We start from the raw sequence: 17,875 nt of genomic DNA, 5'->3' as shown, positions 1-17,875 counted from the left end.
CGCCTCATTGTCACTGCGTGGAAAAGTCCTACGATGACGCGGTTCGATATATTCCAGTCACTGGAGACTACCTGAGAGACTTCGCTCAGACTTTAAACTTTATTTACATGGCTGAAATGTGCAGGTAGCTATGTGTAGGCAGAAGAAAGTCGCGAAGATAAAGTAGCATCTGTCTTTCTTGGCTGTATCAGTGCTATTTGATTGACAGTTGACAGTTTAGCGGGTCATGGTTTTATGCATTCTGCCGACACACCCTCAGCGTCAGAGAGCGGAGAGAACAGCCGGCCGCCTCTCCATCATCAACCCGAATTTCCATACTGTGCTTGACCCTCTTGCCGCCAAGCAGACCTCCACCGTTGCCTCCAAGTTAGAAGGCATCAGACACCCAATCAGCTTTGGCCAGACGGTGCACATTGATCCACCATCAATGGTGGATGCGTTCCACGGGCACTAAGCCCCCGCCCCAAACGCCCTCCCTCTCACCCCCAGGGACGGCGAAGGGAAGTTGATTGTGGCCTCATCAAGGCATCTTTGTGTCCGTGCGAGACAGGTGGGGGAGGGCGTGGGGGCAACTGTGAGTCTCAGGCCAGCAGCGGCACACCAATATTTGGGTGTGCAAAAGTCTCTGTCCGTTCCACCTCGCTGCTTCCTTTAACAAGAAGTCCAAACAACGCTCCTCCCACCTTATACATGCACAAGTCACCCCCCCACCCCCACCCTATATATACACAGGTTGTTCCGGCAGTTGGTGCCCCCTCCCTCATCTTTTTTTTGGGGGGGGGGCTCAGATGTTCTTTTCTCTGCAGCCAACGTTCAAATGACTCGATGTATTTCTTCACGCTGGTTAATAGCGTTGCCGGCGAGTTGTGTTTGAAACCACTCGCTTTGTGCATTTTGCATGACAATAGGAGCCTTTGACTGGCCCACCAGTCCTGTCCCCCCACCGACACACACACACTTGTCGCCAACAATGCCCCCCCCCACCGACACACACACACTTGTCGCCAACAATGCCCCCCCCCAACCCACGCTTCTTTTCAAACAGGCATGTTTCATCTTCTTCTACACTTGTGCATTGTCATAAAGAATCCATAATTGAAGCTTTGATGAGGGCGACTGCACTCGATGCCAAAGTTGCACTTTTGTTGCTAGATGTAGCGTCATTAAGCAACTTTTCTGTAAAAAATGCACCCAGCAATGAATTTCTACCATTTATTTGGAAACTTTTTGCAATTTTAAAAGCTACCTGTCTTGCAAAAGGTTTTCAGCATTAATTGTGAAGACATCTGCACGGATATGAAAAAGGCTCCCCAACCCAGTTCAAATTAATTTCAATTAATTAAAAAAACAATCTTAAGTGAAAAAATATATAAATATTTTGAAGAGGGGAAATGAAAATAAACAACTGCGATAATTTAGTTGCACAATTGTGCACACCCTCTTGTAACTGAGATTGTGGCTGTGTTCAGAATTAACCATTCACATTCAAACCAACGCACAGGAAAGGCAGCACACACCTTCAACATTTAAAGTGCCTCTCAATAACCCCCCCACCCCCAAATAAAGTTCAGATGTTTCTCCGGTAGCTGCTTTGCATGATAATAATCTGAAGATGCCTTCATTGTTCAACAAACAGTTAAAAGTAAAAGACCATAGATTTGAATACGTAGGCTAAAAGAAATATGAATAAAACTAACCTGCAGTGTGTTATTAATCATAATGACACATTACAAATCTTTTTTTTTTCTGACATACCGAGTCAATTTGCGTAATCCTAAATCTATGTAATGTCCTACTAATACAATAACATCATCAAATATAGCCGCCTTTAGCAATCTCCTCTGAAAATGAGTTGGTAACGCTGACCCGTACTGACATGAACATGTCCACACGCTTCACCGGGCGTGGGCCGCTCCCGGCCGCATGTCGCAGCTTCACTGGGGCATTTTCGGAGCCGCCTCTTGTTTACGTCCAATTAACAGTCCCGGTCTGCCTCGGCTCTCTTGAAAAATCTTGAACTTGCATCACGCCGCTCCAGTTATTGGCCCTAAACTTTGGGATCAAAGGATGTATACCCTTTAGGCGCCTTTTTTAAGTGAGCTGCATTTGAATTGATGTTGAAATATTTAGAGCGTGATTTCACAGCACTCGCACAACTCAGAGGAAATTCCCATTTGATATTCAAATCGCCCTGTGCACAATAAGAGCTACGTGATTAAAAACGAATTGACCAAATATGTGTGGAGCATGGTTGACTGAGGGCGGTTTGCTTCGAGCTTGTGTGATTAGAAGCCCGCTTGAGCTTCCTAATTCCACGCGCCCCTTTGGAAAATAGATAACAAACAACAAGGGCGATGGTTTTATCAAGATATTACTTTATTGATAGCATGAAGAAGGGAAGTAACAGACTATCAACATGTCTGATCACATTAAGTTAGCTCGATTAAAAAAAAAAAAAGCATTCGCACGGCCCAAAGCCGGCTTAAGACAAAGACGTCATCAAGTTAAGACCATGAAGAGAGCTTGTACAAACTGTGCAAATCAAAAAGAAATGATCAATTATTAAGAAAATATAAAAACTATTTGTCAGTCTAGTTCAGATGATCAAACGTAACATCGAAAGAAAAAAGATACAGTAGCTATAAATAACTTGGGACACATCTTTAAATGAAGATGCCGCAAAGTTTTACTCGTCAGGTTTTGGCAGCATCTTGTGTTTCCAATACCGCTGCCGCTAAAATAAGCACTTTTTTAAAAAAACATTTTCAGATGGAAAAATCACTGCAGATGTCATCGAAAACAACTTTTGTCATTCAACTTGTACATTCACACAAAGAAGAGGATTGTTAAAAACAGACAATAAAGAGGTCATCCTTCGGCAAATGCAGTTCATGCCTCCTCATGCAGTAAAAAGAAAAAAAAATGAACATAACCCTGAGACGCGCACACAATAATAAGTAACTTCTTCAGCTGTAACCGTCCTTGCCAGTTTGTATTTTCACTTCGGGAGGAAGATGCAAATTTAAGCTGGCCAAAATTGAGGGAAGCCTAAAAATAGAGACAGGAAGAGTGGTACGGTGCATCGAATCAGACGCTTTTAGCACACATCTTCTTGACTTCTACGCTTGTCTGCCGATGCAACCTTTCGATGTTGCGGGACTTCAGTCAAACATTTGGCGTTAAGTCACCGAGTTTTCTGCTCCGGGGCCTCCCCAGGCTGTGCTTCGCATGTTACAAAGTGTGCATGGCAACCGCACCGGCTTCGGGGCTACATGGGAAAGTTACACAAGACGTTCTGGGTAAACACATCCGGTGGAAGGAGGCGATGAAGACGCTCTTTCAGTCTTCACTTTCCAGGAATCGAGCCAATCCAATGTTGACGGTACCGGGAACGCCGGCGGGGAACACACGGGCCCCTTCATCCTCGTTGCTGTGGAGAGAAGGTGAAAGAAGGAGATTAATGTTCCGGTCCGTTGACGACCCAGCGAAGGTACATGACCACACAAGAATGCGCGGAGGTCTCCGGGTCTCCTGTCAGCTTGTCAAAGAGACATTCTACGCAGATTAGCATCGGCTCATGAGGCGTCGCGTAAACGGCGCCGCTAGCCCGCTTCCCTCCGTGGAATGTGCGATTAAGCTGTCGTCCAGATGGCTAATAAATACACGACTGTATTCTTCTGTGTAAATAACTGAAAGACCGTGGTAGATGTGTGAATTTTGTCAGGTACATGCATTGTTCCTTGAAAAATATTGAAATATGCCCTGGTGAATTAAATTCAAACGCATAAAACAACTTCGATCCGCCATAGATTGGAGCGGTCAGTATGTCACTTGAAAATAGGTCCCTGAAAATATTATCTGACATTTAACTGGTCCGTGGGGCATAAAAGGTTGGGGACTACTGATGTAAATGACTTTCTTTCCCAACTAAATCAAGAACATGGAATTGCCGAATGAGCCGCTGATGTGTTGGAGAAGCCAAAGCCCGCGTGGGCACCCACGGCTCTGCCGTTGCCAGGCCGACTAGCTCAGGGGCATAACACGAGTTAAAAACTGCAGGAAAAGTTGGAGCTCTGTTCTCTGTGCACATTCACGGTATTTTAATAGAGATGAATTCCTGATTTAAGGTTTTCTCTTTCACATGTTTTCTCTTTCTGCTGTCAGATAATGGAGCAAGTCGAAAACACCCGAGTGAAATGTGGCCCGTTGCTATCTTGAAGCCGTTGTCATGGTCGCTGCGGCTCGACTGAAACCAGAGATGTACTGTATTTCATCTCAGAGCACACGGCCAAAAGTGACGGCGCGCCCCACTCCAGCTCTCTTGACACTCAACACGAGAAACAACTCACACTCGATGGACAGCGCCGCAGCAACATTCTTCAAAATAAAACCTTACTTTGGTCTGAAATTCGGTAAATCAAGCGCCAATATCAGAAGGGAACGCTGGGTAGCAGAACTGTTCCCTGGGAATATGCAATTTGACCGGTTGGTAGTGTCACTTGGGGCGCTGTGCCCGCTAGAAGCAAAAATGAAACAGAAAAGGTTGACGCTTCAATGTTTAAGGAGGCTGAAAAGAGACATACGGTGCATGACTGGAACCCGTTTGCTTTCACCCGCGAGGCAGAGAGAATGAGAGGGAGGAAAACACAATTTTCCAGGATAGCTCAAACTTTTCCAGGACATTTTACATTATTCAAAGAATTGCTAAGCTAAGCTATCGTCAATAAAACAAGAGTGTCATTTTTTTGAAGTACAGTAAAACTCCTCTACAACGAAGCCTAGATGGGCGAAAATACCCCCAGTGTGAAAAAATCTTCATGCATTAACACCATTCCCACTTTCCTGCCCCTATACAATGAAAAAAAAACTTGCTTCAGTGAAAACCCCCCCTGTTGTGAAAAATGTCTTGCTGCAAACATGATTTCGTTGTAGATGAGTTTCACTGTATCCAATTTTCAACAATGAGTGAGAAAGATGCGGATCCGCACTTTGGGTTTTTGCATCACACTGCTAACGTGGTCCTTGGAGGAGGTAGTAATGACCTCCTGTGAAAACCGTCTGCCGCAACTGGCCGATGCATGAAAGCCTCCTTCTTGGATCAGCAGTTGAGCACCATTTTCACAAGTCTTGTTTTAACATTTGGCATTTGTGATCTCCAGCTGCCGCCGCAGATAATTCAGTGCCCTGCAGTTAGGAATGGAATGTTCCACTTGGATATTCGGAGGGAGGAAGGCACTGTTTTACCCCTAATTATCCTCGTTTGTCAGCGGATGAGCGCTTGCTCTCTAATCTCAACCTGTTTGACTGCGGTTGCTTTGTTTGGATGATGAAAAGGGGGCCGACGGATGCCTGCGCTGATCCACGCTCGAATGCTATTGTTCACACAGACAGGGAGTGCACACTGGATGGTCTCCTTTATTACTTGCGGTACACCTCCAGGCAGTCTTCAAATAGCTGTCGCTCACAGACGAGCCTGAACTCCCCAAGATCCTGCCGTGTCTTTATAATCGGACATCATCATTCCCATTTTCTCTCTTGACGCTCGTCTCCTCCTCCTCCTCAGTAAAAGTAACATAGCAGCTTTTTGGAAAGGTGGCAAATCCATATCGCCACGTTGTAACCTACTTCATGTCCAAACAAGCGTGACAAAGGTACCAAGCCACTTCCTGTTTGGTCACTTAGCAACCGGAGACCAATATGCTAAGTTTGAACTGGGCCGCCATCATCCCTCTGCCCTACCCTGCGCTGAACGGCGTGCAAAACACGTGCCGTGCCTCTGCTACGCGTTTAATCTTTCTCGAGTGGAGATGATGACAAAGCTGCTTCTCACTCCTTAGTGGTTTACTGAGTGACGGCCATCATTACTTTTTAATAATAAGAGTCAGCGCTATATTATACTCGTCTTTCACCGTCTAGCGGTCTGTCATTTTCTCTTCTTCTCCTTAATGCTTTACTGAGTGAAAACCTAACTTAATAACTTGAACCAAGAGTCATCACTTGTGTATAACTCACCTACCGTATTTATGTCGCACTGCGATCCTCTGAACGACCCCGTGATCACCTCAGAGTACACGCTAAAGCGAACCCAGCCAAATGACAAGCTAATTAAAATTAAAAGCATTACCTAACGTCTTAGGCTTATTATTGGAAGTAGTTCAAGGCTAATCCAGGTGAACAAACATTGCCTGGAGAAGCAGTTGGGGAATTGTTTGTAGGAGAGCCCATCCACATATGCATTTAAACCGCCTTTAAGAACGTACTGTACGGACATATATAGGTCCATGGAAATTGATATCGCTTGTTTATTTTAAACGGACAGCACTGTGCTGTTGTGATGAGCGAATCTGCCCTCGAGTCTTGAGATCCTGGGTTGAAATCTTGACTCGGGTTCCTTTGTGCATTCTGTAGGTTCGCTGTATGCTTGAAAGGGTTTTTGACAGGTACGGCCACTTCCTTCCATCCATCCATGCATCCGTTTTCCGATCCGCTTGATCCTCACAAGGGTGCTGGAGCCTATCCCAGCCGTCTTTGGGCAGTAGGCGGGGGACACCCTGAACCGGTTGCTAGCCAACCCCACTTCCTTCAACATTCCAAAAATATGATGAAGGTAAGTGAAGACTATAAATTATGTGAGTGGTTGTGCGCTCTGTGATTGGCTGGCGACGAGACCAGTGTGTACTTCCAAAGTTAGCAGGGGGGTGGGGGGGTGAACTCCAATTCACGCGCAGCCCTCACGAGGACAAGCATGACAGAAAATTGATGGTTGTGTTAACTGTTACCATGCTGCATTTTTTTTAAAATAAAGAACTTACTTTAAGTTCTTCGCCTTGAACGTGATTTAAGTGCCAACACACGGGTAATTGTATCTGAATGAAAATGTCTTGGGAAATTCATGCAAAAGCAACAAGTGGCACAGAAACTAATCTTGACGGCAAGGCTGTGTTAGCGAATCAGAAAGGCCACCCATCCATTTTCTAGAGCGCTCGACACATCTTGATTTGGGTCACAAGTGACCTTGAGCCTATCACGGCTGAATTTTACGGGTAGCCTGCCAATCACAGGCCATTCAGCCTTTCCACCCATGGACAATTCAGAGTCTTAAATGAACCTAAAGAGCTTTTTCTTTTGGACTATGGATGGAATTTGTGTGCGGGAAACCCACGCGGACGCAGGGAAAACCACTTCCAAAATCCACTTTGCTGCCCCCAAGGAAAGTTATTCAAGGCACAATATGGTGTGGCCTACCAAAAATGAAGTAATCACCAAACCATGAAGTAAATGAACACAGACTTTGATCATATTCATCAAGCAAATGTCACGCGCACAATAACACTCGGTTACGGCCGCGTCCTCCCGTTGACTCACAAGGCCACCTTCTTCATTCTTTGTGTCCTGCAAGGCCCGTGCCGTGTTTACTAATGACCTCCTAGCCTTCCACTGTATTGCCCTTCGTGTGAAGCGAAAGCATTTACATGCGTTTGCATCATTTGTGCCGTAAGAGTGGCGGGGCGGGCGCGCCCTGGTGCAGCTGCACGGGAGAATGGGGCATCCTTGAGGGAAAACAGTGGGACAAAGAGGGTCTCTGAAACGCAAAACGTGCCACTTCGGTGCCGATTTGAGGCACAAATATTACGTAATTCACGATGAATTAGCGGGCACAGACACACGCATTGGCTCATGCCAGCTGGCTCCCCTGAAGAGGCCCCTGGAACTGTATGATGGCTCGTCACTTTCGAGGGCCTAATCAAATTACCGCGGGCGATTATTCAGCCATTTGAAGCATCTTCTCCCCTCTCCCTTTCTCTTAACTTTACGGCACAGAGAAAACCTAATAAAAAGTCCATTAGAATTATGCAAATCAGCAGACTGATTACTCAAGGGACTGGACGCCAATGGGTGTGCACGTGCTACTTAATGTGTGTGTGGAAGGAGGAGGAGGAGGAGGGGGTGGGGTGGGTTGTACACAGATGCAATTATAGAATGCTCATTCACTTTGGGCTCCTGGTGGCCCTCACGGCGCGCGCGGCATTAATAAAACATAAGCAGGGAGACGAGTGGGGGCCCCTCGGCACTCCTCTCCCTGATCCTACTGCGACCTTTCCGTTTTACAGCAGCTGTCTTGGGACGCCACAAGCTCGCCAACGTCCTCCCCAAACCCCCCCCCCCCCCCCCCACCCTCTGGAGAGACCCCTGCCCCCGCCAGGTGTACTCCATCACACGACTTCTGTTGAAGCCGTTAAAGTGGTGCTTATTTTGTGATTTTGATGTGATGAGAGGCGAGGAGTGGGGAGCAAAGGGGGGAGGGGGCTTAAGAGACAAAAGGCCGTAGCATAGATAACAGTTATTTGTTCCCTGGTTTCATGAGGGACATTACGCGCAGAGGTCTGGTTGCATCCTGTCTGCTCATCGGCTGATGTCAGATTGTAGAGAAAAATAAAAAAAGAGTTGGCCATGTGACGACAGCATAGTCACGGTATAGTAAATGTACACTTTGCTGGGGAAGAGAAAACAACACCCCCATGGTCCTCCTCCCATATTTGCTTATGTTGTGACTCATGCACACACGAAACTCTTCTGGATATCCTTTGTTTTTTCAGATGGCCGGTTCAGACTTGGGAGTGTTGTTTTCAAAGACTTTCACTTTGAGATGAATGTTTTGCTTATTCAGGCTCCAGGAAGTGTCACTTTGTATCTGTTTTCAGTTAATAATTGCCTCATGCAAAATGGCTTATGGTTCAGATCTGCTTTTTATTTGTCCCACCCTGCACCTGAATGTGTCGTCATTTTGCCTTTGTCATGAGACTAACTTGACCTCACACTGCTCATTAAAAGAAAAAAAATTTAATGCGGTCAATTCCCCGAATAGCAAATAAACACGGGTAGCATGTCACCATAGTGGTCCGATCGTATATATCTATGTGGATATTTTGTGCCCGACAGAGCGAATGAGGGAGAGGAAAAGAGAAAATCATTGATCGGCAAAAGTTTCACAATTAACTGCATGCATAAACGCCAAATAAAGTTCATAAACAGCTTAGTGCAGGTTTTCAAGCCTGCCATAGACGTTAAATGAAACGCATGCAAGCACTACAGATACACAATTATTCTGCCTCCCTGACCCCAGCTGAAAGTTGACAGCCTCTGGAGCTAAGTATTTTTAGGCAGGCATTAGTCTCGGCTGCCAAAGTGGGCAAAATATAGCTTTGCTACTTCTGGTCTTACTTGCGCTGCACTTGCAACTCCGCGCGCATGTGTGTGTGTGTGTGTATATCGTTTTTTATTTTTATTTCATTGCCACAAAAAGAAAGCAGCACACACACACACACAGACTACCATTCTCCTGCTTCAACAAGTTGGCCCTCTGCAGATCTCTGCTTCTTCCTACCCCTTCCCTGTTGTAATTAAACAAAGGCACTGGGGCGGTCGCCATGGCAACTACAGAGCGATGTGGTGCCTTGATCTTTCTTAAGCCAGCCTGCCTGTCTCCAACCATGCCCCAAAGACCAAAATACGTGCCACAGAGACAGTGGTCCTCAGCAGCAGTCAGGTTATAGCCCCCCGCCCTACCCCTCATCTCACATCCCAACCAGCTGTGTACAGTTAACACGGGCGGCGCAGCAGACGCCCTCGCTCGCACTCAGCTATACGTCACCGTCTTGGCATTGCACAACGCACCCGTATAGAAGTTACAATCTTGTTTACCAGACTGAAGAAAATGTGGTTGTTGTCAAGTCCCCGAAAACGATCTGTCAAAGTGAAAATAACATGCCTATAGGAAAGGCAATACACGGAGCGAATTGTTATTTACATTACATACACTGTGCACTTATGGAGATCAAAGCTTCTCGAGGCATGAAAGAGGGACTGCAGTTGGTTTGAGGGGAAAAAAAGGAAAGAAAGGAGGGAAAAAAAATTATGGGCTGTGAGCGAAATAAAGCAATCCCTCAAAACCTGATCAAAATAAAGCAATCCCTTAAAACCAATGAATCAACAGCACATAAACCTAAGTGCAAACGCATGCAGCCGGATGACTCTTGGCATCGTAATAAAACCCTTTCTCGAGTTTACTTTCTATCGAAATGATGAATAAACCGGCAAGCAACAATAAAGAGACGCTTCACTCTTTGAAATGCGACCCCGGTGAGTTTTCCCTCTACTGAGTATTTGAATACAAACGTTAAGTTCACTGAAGAATTTCATGTACCGGCAGAAACTCAGAATGCTTCCACAATTGACTGACATTATCCATGATGGACCGACCAGCCCGATTCTGATCAAAGCAGATTTGTAAATGTCATTTTCCTTTTTTTTAATGGGTTCTTACAGTATGCGGACCGATCTGAATTCAAACCTGGACACCTTCAGTGTAGCACCACATTGCGCCGCCACCACTGAGGCCTCCTAGAAGAGATAATTATTCGCAAGAAGAGGACACCCCTTCCGTGTCATGGAGGTGTATATTTTGCCGTTTTAATACTCACTGTTTCGACAAAGAAAGCACACGCCTATGAATAGTGATTAATGCTTTGATTGTACGTGTTGCCGCTCCATGTGTGTAAAAGTAGCAACCGGTTGAAAGATTAGAATGATCGGACCATCTATGCTAATTTCTGACAGTGTTTCACATTGTTCTCTTTAAGCTATTGGACTCTCAGACAAATGTATGTGGTTTGATAGAGCAATGTGGAGTTGAAATACAAAAATGTTTATGTTGAATTGTGTTTAATATTTCAGTTTTACAGTCAACTTCAACTAGGAATGACAAACAGCTTGAAGCACGCACACTGAGCTTCTTATATGGAGAACTGTGTGGACATGAGAGAGTGCAAGCAGGTGTTCAAGAGAAAGTAAGTGTTTTAGTACTTTTAAATTTGTTGTGGGAAGGTTAAAAAAACAACTTTTAATCTGATCTCTCTATATTGCAGATTTACATCCATTGTGGGTGCGTTTGGAACATTTCACTCGATTAAGGGGGTTCACCGTCCACCCAGACCGAAACATTTCTGCTCCTCTGAATTCCGGGGGCTGACTCCTGACTGATCGTGTCGGCTCATTCGACTACCTGGCACCACGAGCACAGGCCTGATCCAATGACAGAGGTCCTGTGTAGCGACCCTCTGTAATTAGCAACGGCGCTGACATTCCTGCAGCTCTGCAGACCGCCGTGTTTATCCAACACCCGGTCATCACAGCGGCTTGATAATGTGTAACTGTAACCAGTAGCAACCCTGGCAACAGTGCAGGCTTGGAAACCGGCCTAGTCCGGCTCAAACTGACATTCACCTCGGACCGTGTAAGGCGCTTCGGGGACTAGAGATACTCACCGTAGGAAGCTCAACGCGGCCAAGCATTTCTAGGCTGACAGGTACTTCCATGTACTGACGAACGCCGTGGGAATGAGCGAGTAAGGAACGCTGGTCACGCTGTCCCAAGAGTCCGACGACGGATCGTAGCAGTCTAGTGTCTTACACCTTTGGGCGCCAAAGTAGCCCCCGACCACGTAGAGTCTGTTCCCCGATGCCACCGCATGACAGCTGATTCGTTTGGCGGTCACGTCGCCGAACTTGGACCACTGGTACGTCTCGCTGTTGAAGCGGTATGCCGAGCTGGCTGAGAATTCGGTGTCGCCCCCGATCACGACGACGTGGTTTCCGACCACCGCCGCCGCCGTGTAGCGCCAAAGCTGCGGACACGCCGCCGGAACGGACCAGCGGTTCTGACAAGGGTCAAAGCACTGAACCTTGGGATATTTGTCTCTGTTGACGCTGGTTCCTCCAAAGGCGAAGAGCTTGTTTTTAGCACCGACAACCGCGGCGTTGCTCACGCCTTCTCTGAGCGGGGCCACCAGCGTCCATTTATTGGTCTGCGGGTCGTACTGCTCCACCTGTTTAAGTGACACGGACGGGGAGGCGGGAAAGGATCCCGCAAGAGAAGTGTGTCCGCCCACAACGTAAAGCATGTGGTCCAGCTCTGCCGAGCCATGTCCGAATCTGGCAACCAACATGGGCGCCGCTTTGGACCACTCGTCGTGCAACGTGTCGTAGGTCCAGACATCTTTGGAGGCTCCGTTCTCAGAGCCACGCCCTCCAGTGACATAGACCTGCAACACAAGGACCGGATTGAGAGTGCCACTCTTAACTCATTCACTCCCAAAGACGTTTTTAAACGTCTTTTCAGACTTGGTCCAGAATTCGCTCGTACCGAATGAGTTAAGTATCGTTGAAGAGATCTTCAATGCTCAGCTACGTTTTTACAACGCGGCTTACCTTACAACCGATGGCACAGGCGCTGCATTCCTTCCTGGGGCTCGGGATGTCCGTTTTTGGGGTGATCTCTTTGGTCTTGTTGTCAATCACATAGACTTTGTCGCACATGAAGGTTTGTCCTCCAAGCAGCAACAAAGCCTGGCTGACTTTTCTGGGCCGGGCGCAGAATCCCGTCACGATGCCATCATTCTGGAGGATCCTCATCTTGCACCGCACGGCGTCTTCCACGATCTCCCGGCCCACCTTGTGACACATGACCAGCTCCTCCGAAGCCACGTTGTTGAGGAGGTACGTCTCGGCTAGAAGCGCCAGACGGACGCAGCGCAGCAACTCTGGCAGTTCGCTGTGCCTCTGCTCCATGTCGGCCTTGACCCAATCGATTACGGCCTCGTACACCAGGCTCTCGTCCTCCACCTCCAGCTCTTCACTGAGGATCAGCTCGCGCACTTTGTCTCTGGGAAGGTTTAGGAAGTCCTCGGTTTTGTAGAGGGTCGCAAAGTTTGCCAAACACATGCTCCACGACAGCTCGTACAGTCTCTGGCACTGATGGGCGTCGGACAGCAGCATCATCCCCAGACAGTTGGACTGGTGGAGATTCTTTTCTAGAAACTCCGATGCCGCATCCCTGATGTCGTGGAACTGAAGCATATCACCGGCCTCGAGCAGGGACTCTGCGTTTTCCTCATTGATGATGATTCGGGCCGAGTAGGCGTAGTCGAGCAGCAACTCCAGCACCTCCGGATGAAGGGAGTCGTGGAAATTGACTTCGGCGTCACGGCTCTCCCTCAGTCCGCCGCTGAACATGGCCTCGAAGTAACGACTACAGGAGGCCAGGACGGCCCGGTGGCAGGGGAAGGCCCGGTTGCCGGCTTTCAGGACGACATCGGTGAAGACTTTGCGCTTGCGAAGTAAGTTGAGCTGGGTCAGGAGGCTGTCGGCATGCGACGTCTTGTGGAACAACTGGATGTTCATGGAGCCGGAGCTGGAGCGAGATTTTCGGTTTTCGTGGCTGGTGACGGACATTTTGAGTTTGAAGCTGGGGAGAATCGAAAAAGAAATGCAAGCTATTAGCTGAGAGAACACGCACTGCTTTATGGTTTACAACTGTGTTCAGTTTATACAAAGGCGACGTATCCTAAGTGACGTAGTCTCTCGCGAACCGAGAGGGAGGGTACCTTCCTGTTAATATTTGGACGGAAACGTTCCAGGCCGAGCACATAAAACAAACAGGAAGCACGGTGATAAACTGAGCGTGGCTTTTGCCTTGTAATGACATTTTCTCTTTAATGGGACACCCCTCGTATACATTTTCCAACAGCTTGAATAAGGCTGAGTATGCTACAAACACACGTGTACAAAAACTGCTTTATCTTCCCGATTGAACGGAAAGAGGTAGTTGTCCACCGGGTTGTTAGGCAGTCATAAAACTCTGCTTGATGTGTTGCAACGGAAATGAACTTGAGACTTTAGAGAGTTAAAAGGCAAGCCGTCACAGAGCACTCCCACAGAAAATATCAATAAACCCGTGAGGTCCAAACAACTGGCCTTCACACACACCCCTTATTACGAACGAGGCCGGTGTGCCTTTTTATGTCACATTTTTCCACCCCTCTAAACATTTCAAGCCTGCGAGTCAAATCCAGCCTCTGTGACAGCCAATGAATTACCCTGCCGGCTCTCCAACTACAGGCAGTGTTTTCAAATCTCTCAGAAATAGACGACAGTCAATTTCTCTCCCTTCATAGTGGAGTCTCCAGTAACTGGTTGAATGATTACAACTTTTTTTTTCCCTTTTCCAGGACCAAAATGGTACAAGCATGTTTCCAAGCTGTTGAAGTCAAGTGTCAAGAGCACAAAAGCCTTGCTGACATGACAGGCAAACAAATCAGTGACAGGGCATTGCACCCTTAAAAGTACAATAATGCAGTATTGTGTTGCTGGCATAGTCACCCGTCCATTTTTGTACCTTGCCATTCAGTCTATCTGCAATAAGTTTCTGAAATGCAGGTTGATCATTTTGACCTTTATTAGATTCAAACAGGTACACAATTAGTACATTTGATGGCATTATGTACACTCTTGTCAACAACAATAAAAATATATTCTTCTGAAATCGATGTGCCGTACAAGTGCCAGGGGTTTCCCCCAAGCTTCTACAGCTCGACATGTAGCGCTTAATAACATATTAGACCACCTAGCGTATCATATCATGTCATATATCACCGTAAGGACATTAGTGCAGACTCTTTCGGTTTCAGTGAGCTCCAGCTTAAGTGTTGCTGCGCAAAGAATATCTTCCATCGCAACATAGGATGGATGGAGCAGAGATTCGAACCCTTCTCCGAACTGTGAGCCGGATGTGCTAACACATACCAAGTGCACTACCGTCAAGAATAAAATTCAACCACTAAAATAACCTTTTCTCTTCATGAATGCAATTGGGGGAAAAAATTGACAGCTGAATCAAGAAATAAAAAGTCATCCGTTTTGCATTTATATTTTAATATTCATATTTTTATTATTATTATTATAATAATTTAATATTTTTTAAAAACTCATTAGTGTTGCTGCTGAGCTGAGTGATATATTCTGATGACTCTTGGTCACACTTCAGTGAACCTAACATATGTTTTTGAAAAGTGCTGCAAGCTGATTTACCTGGTGAAAACCCATGCAAGTCCAAGGAGAACAACACATTTGAAGCCAGAACCTCTCAACTGCGAGACAATATTCAGCCACTAAAATATTATTTTGTGTTGAGAAATGCAAGTCAATAACTTGAATTTGACAATTTAATTATGAAATGCAAATACTATTGTTTTTTGTGTAAAAGACTGAAAGTGTATTTTTCTTGAAAATACACAATGTAGGTCAAGGATTTGTGTAGTAACTAATGCACAGGCATTTTTTTCAACTGTTATTAAGCTAGATTGGTTTGGTTGGGGGTCTTATAAATTTGTTAAGCATTTTATACAAGTTTGTTAACAAATTCATACAGTTGTGCTGTATAAATCTGTGTTAAAAGATAAACAAGACACATGCTTAAAGACTACGTATGTTAGTCAAACGTCAAGGCTACCGCAAAAGAATCATTTTCGATATCGACTCACTGCTTCAACCGGTAAATTGAGGGTGACATTCTGAAACGAGTCGCCTTTCAAGATTGGCCCGTTTTGACGAAGTTTAAAGCCATTTTTGCTCATTGTAATTGCAAACCAACCCGAAAGCCGCAAAGCAGTAATAAACTCTGCATGGCACTGCGTGCCCCACTCGCCTCCATTCTATCTTTTGTTCCACGCCGGATCACATTAAGTCGTCTTTTGAATCTCGGTGGACTGTGTGGGCTTTGCGTGGACGGACACGGCGTGAAATCCAATTGGGTTTTGTGCACCCCCCAAAAAGTGAAATTGCGCTCATGAAGACGGGAATGTGTGTGTGTGCGTGGGGAGGGGGACGATACAACTTGTCAAGCATGCCGGCGAAGTCAACACCAAGGCTTTGTGAACACAAACTTACCTTTAAACAGATGGCCGCGACGCGTCTCCGGATTCTTTCTGTCGCCTTTCGACGAGATCACTCAAAAGTTTTTCGTGCGCTTTTTAAAAAAATTAAGCGAACCAACTTTCCCAGTTTAAGACTATTCTGTGAATTAAACAGTCGGAGGGCTTGTCAGCCATTTGTCACGAGCCCTAGGAAAGTTTCGAAGAGAGGGCAAAGTTAAAAAGCGCGTTTGGATCCACAACTGCCTGCACTGAGTAAATGAAGAGGAGGAGGAGCGCACAGCAGCATTCTGTGGCGTTTGCTGGCTCCTCCCCTCGCTGCTGCTCTTGACCAATCACACCCTAGGATCAGGATGCCGTCTAGTCTTTGTCTCCCTCTTTGCAACCCCGACGGGGCCACTTCATTAGGTACACTTACCGGTGCAAAGAAAACACCGATGACATTTCATTGACCGTGATTTAAGAATACGTTGTGTTTCATATCGTGACTTACAGTTGTGATTAAACTGCTTTGCAATCATGGCGAGGTCACCACGCAGCCTTCCTGTGTGGTGTTTGCATCTTCTCCCCATGCGTGGGTTTCCCCCCCTTGTCCATGGGAGTGATTGTGAACAGTTGTGCCTTACAATTGGCGGTTGAGAAGTTCAGGGAGTAAACTGACTCTCGCCCAAACTAGGCTGGGATAGGATCCAGCACACCCGCGACCCGAGTGACGATAAGCAATATGATGGATGGATGGATGGATGGATGGATGGATGGATGGATGGATGACGGGGACACACACGACACAGTTATTTGCTCATGCAGTTACTCACACATTTATTCATTCAGTTTCCTCGTCACACTCAGCTATGTCATTACTCACTCACACCCAGTAAGCAAAATTGGTCTGGCCCAGCTCTGGGGGAGACACGGCACGTACACTCGGCCCACATACCTCAATGAATGACGGTCCTGCAGTGGCCCACGTCTGGCCACCATGATGTGGGCCGCATTCGGCCCAGATTTGAGCCGCATTGTAAAACCATATCTGGCCCTACTCCGGCCCGACGGTGGGCCAGAACAGGTTCCTGATATCAGCCTGAATTCAACCTTAACTAAGCCACATCTTTCATGAGCCATATTTGACCCACATTTTTTTTAAGTCTCAAAAACGACTTATAAAAATATGTTTATTGTCCTAATTCGTGACAATAACTCCACATACAGTGGAAAAAATGCACTTTTCTTTATTTAACAGTGAACACAAAGTCCAAATTGGGATGCATCTTACTCTTGAACGGTATTTTTCTGTCTATCAAATTGTTGCACTTTCCATGTCCTCTTTTCTTCTCATGCTCTCCTTCCTGTCACCATCCCGATCAGGAGCCAGATGTAGCCAGCCATCAAAAGAATCTTTTGATTGTGTGTTAGAGGAATCTATGAGCAAAATTGTATCATGTTTAAAGTTTCATTTATTTGGGCACATCGAAGCGTTTGGGTGCATATCCAGCAAATGCCTGCACACAAAGGCGCCGGCCATCTCGCCGGAGGGCTGTTGAAGTCCACAATTAGCACGTCAATACAGGTGGGCGACCACAGGAGAGAAGGCGAAACTCGGTCACAAAAGGGGAATGAATACTTCGGGAACAGCGGTTGAGCAACAAAAGACGAGTTGAGAACACCCGTCGCGCCCAGACGACATTGACCATCCGGAAAGTCTACAACATGCTAATTCGATGTAGACCAGCCAGAAAAGGCGCCAATGTACTGGTGGTTCAAGTTTGAAAAACAGGTAACCAATCACTACCGAGGAGCCGGACCGGGGGTGCAGCATGCAAATATCGGGGGCAGTGTTTTTCTTGTATTTTGCATATGTTACAATAAAATGTCGAACTCGCAGAGACGTGACTTTGAGCGTGATCGCGGAGCAACAACCGTCGTTCGCTCTCAGAGGTCCGCTCCCGCTGATATTGTGACATCAATTTCCTAGTCTGAGGCCCAAGATATTAGGCTGTTAAGTCTCACAGTGGCTGGAAGAACTCTAAGAAAACAAGAACGGACAGTGGGTTAGGAAAACAAACATTTGTACATGTCAGGAACAACGAATGGTCAGTAAAAATAACCCCT

At 46.4% G+C, this 17,875-nt stretch overlaps 1 protein-coding gene across 1 annotated transcript; it reads right to left on the bottom strand.

Moving 5' to 3' along the window:
* Nucleotides 1–2,759: 2,759 nt before the first annotated feature.
* enc3 (ectodermal-neural cortex 3) lies at nucleotides 2,760–16,034 on the bottom strand. Its single transcript, XM_052072747.1, has 4 exons — nucleotides 15,783–16,034; nucleotides 12,267–13,302; nucleotides 11,325–12,100; nucleotides 2,760–3,430 (listed from the first exon to the last, which is right to left on the bottom strand). Exons 2-3 carry the CDS (start codon nucleotides 13,287–13,289, stop codon nucleotides 11,354–11,356), a joined length of 1,770 nt encoding a protein of 589 aa, XP_051928707.1. The 5' UTR covers nucleotides 13,290–13,302; nucleotides 15,783–16,034; the 3' UTR covers nucleotides 2,760–3,430; nucleotides 11,325–11,353.
* Between the last annotated feature and the right edge of the window lie 1,841 nt (nucleotides 16,035–17,875).

This window comes from Hippocampus zosterae, chromosome 8 (assembly GCF_025434085.1).
Source record: "Hippocampus zosterae strain Florida chromosome 8, ASM2543408v3, whole genome shotgun sequence".
NCBI lineage: Eukaryota > Metazoa > Chordata > Actinopteri > Syngnathiformes > Syngnathidae > Hippocampus > Hippocampus zosterae.
The sequence above is the reverse complement of the archived record's forward strand: the minus strand, read 5'-3'. Positions and strand labels throughout refer to the sequence as shown.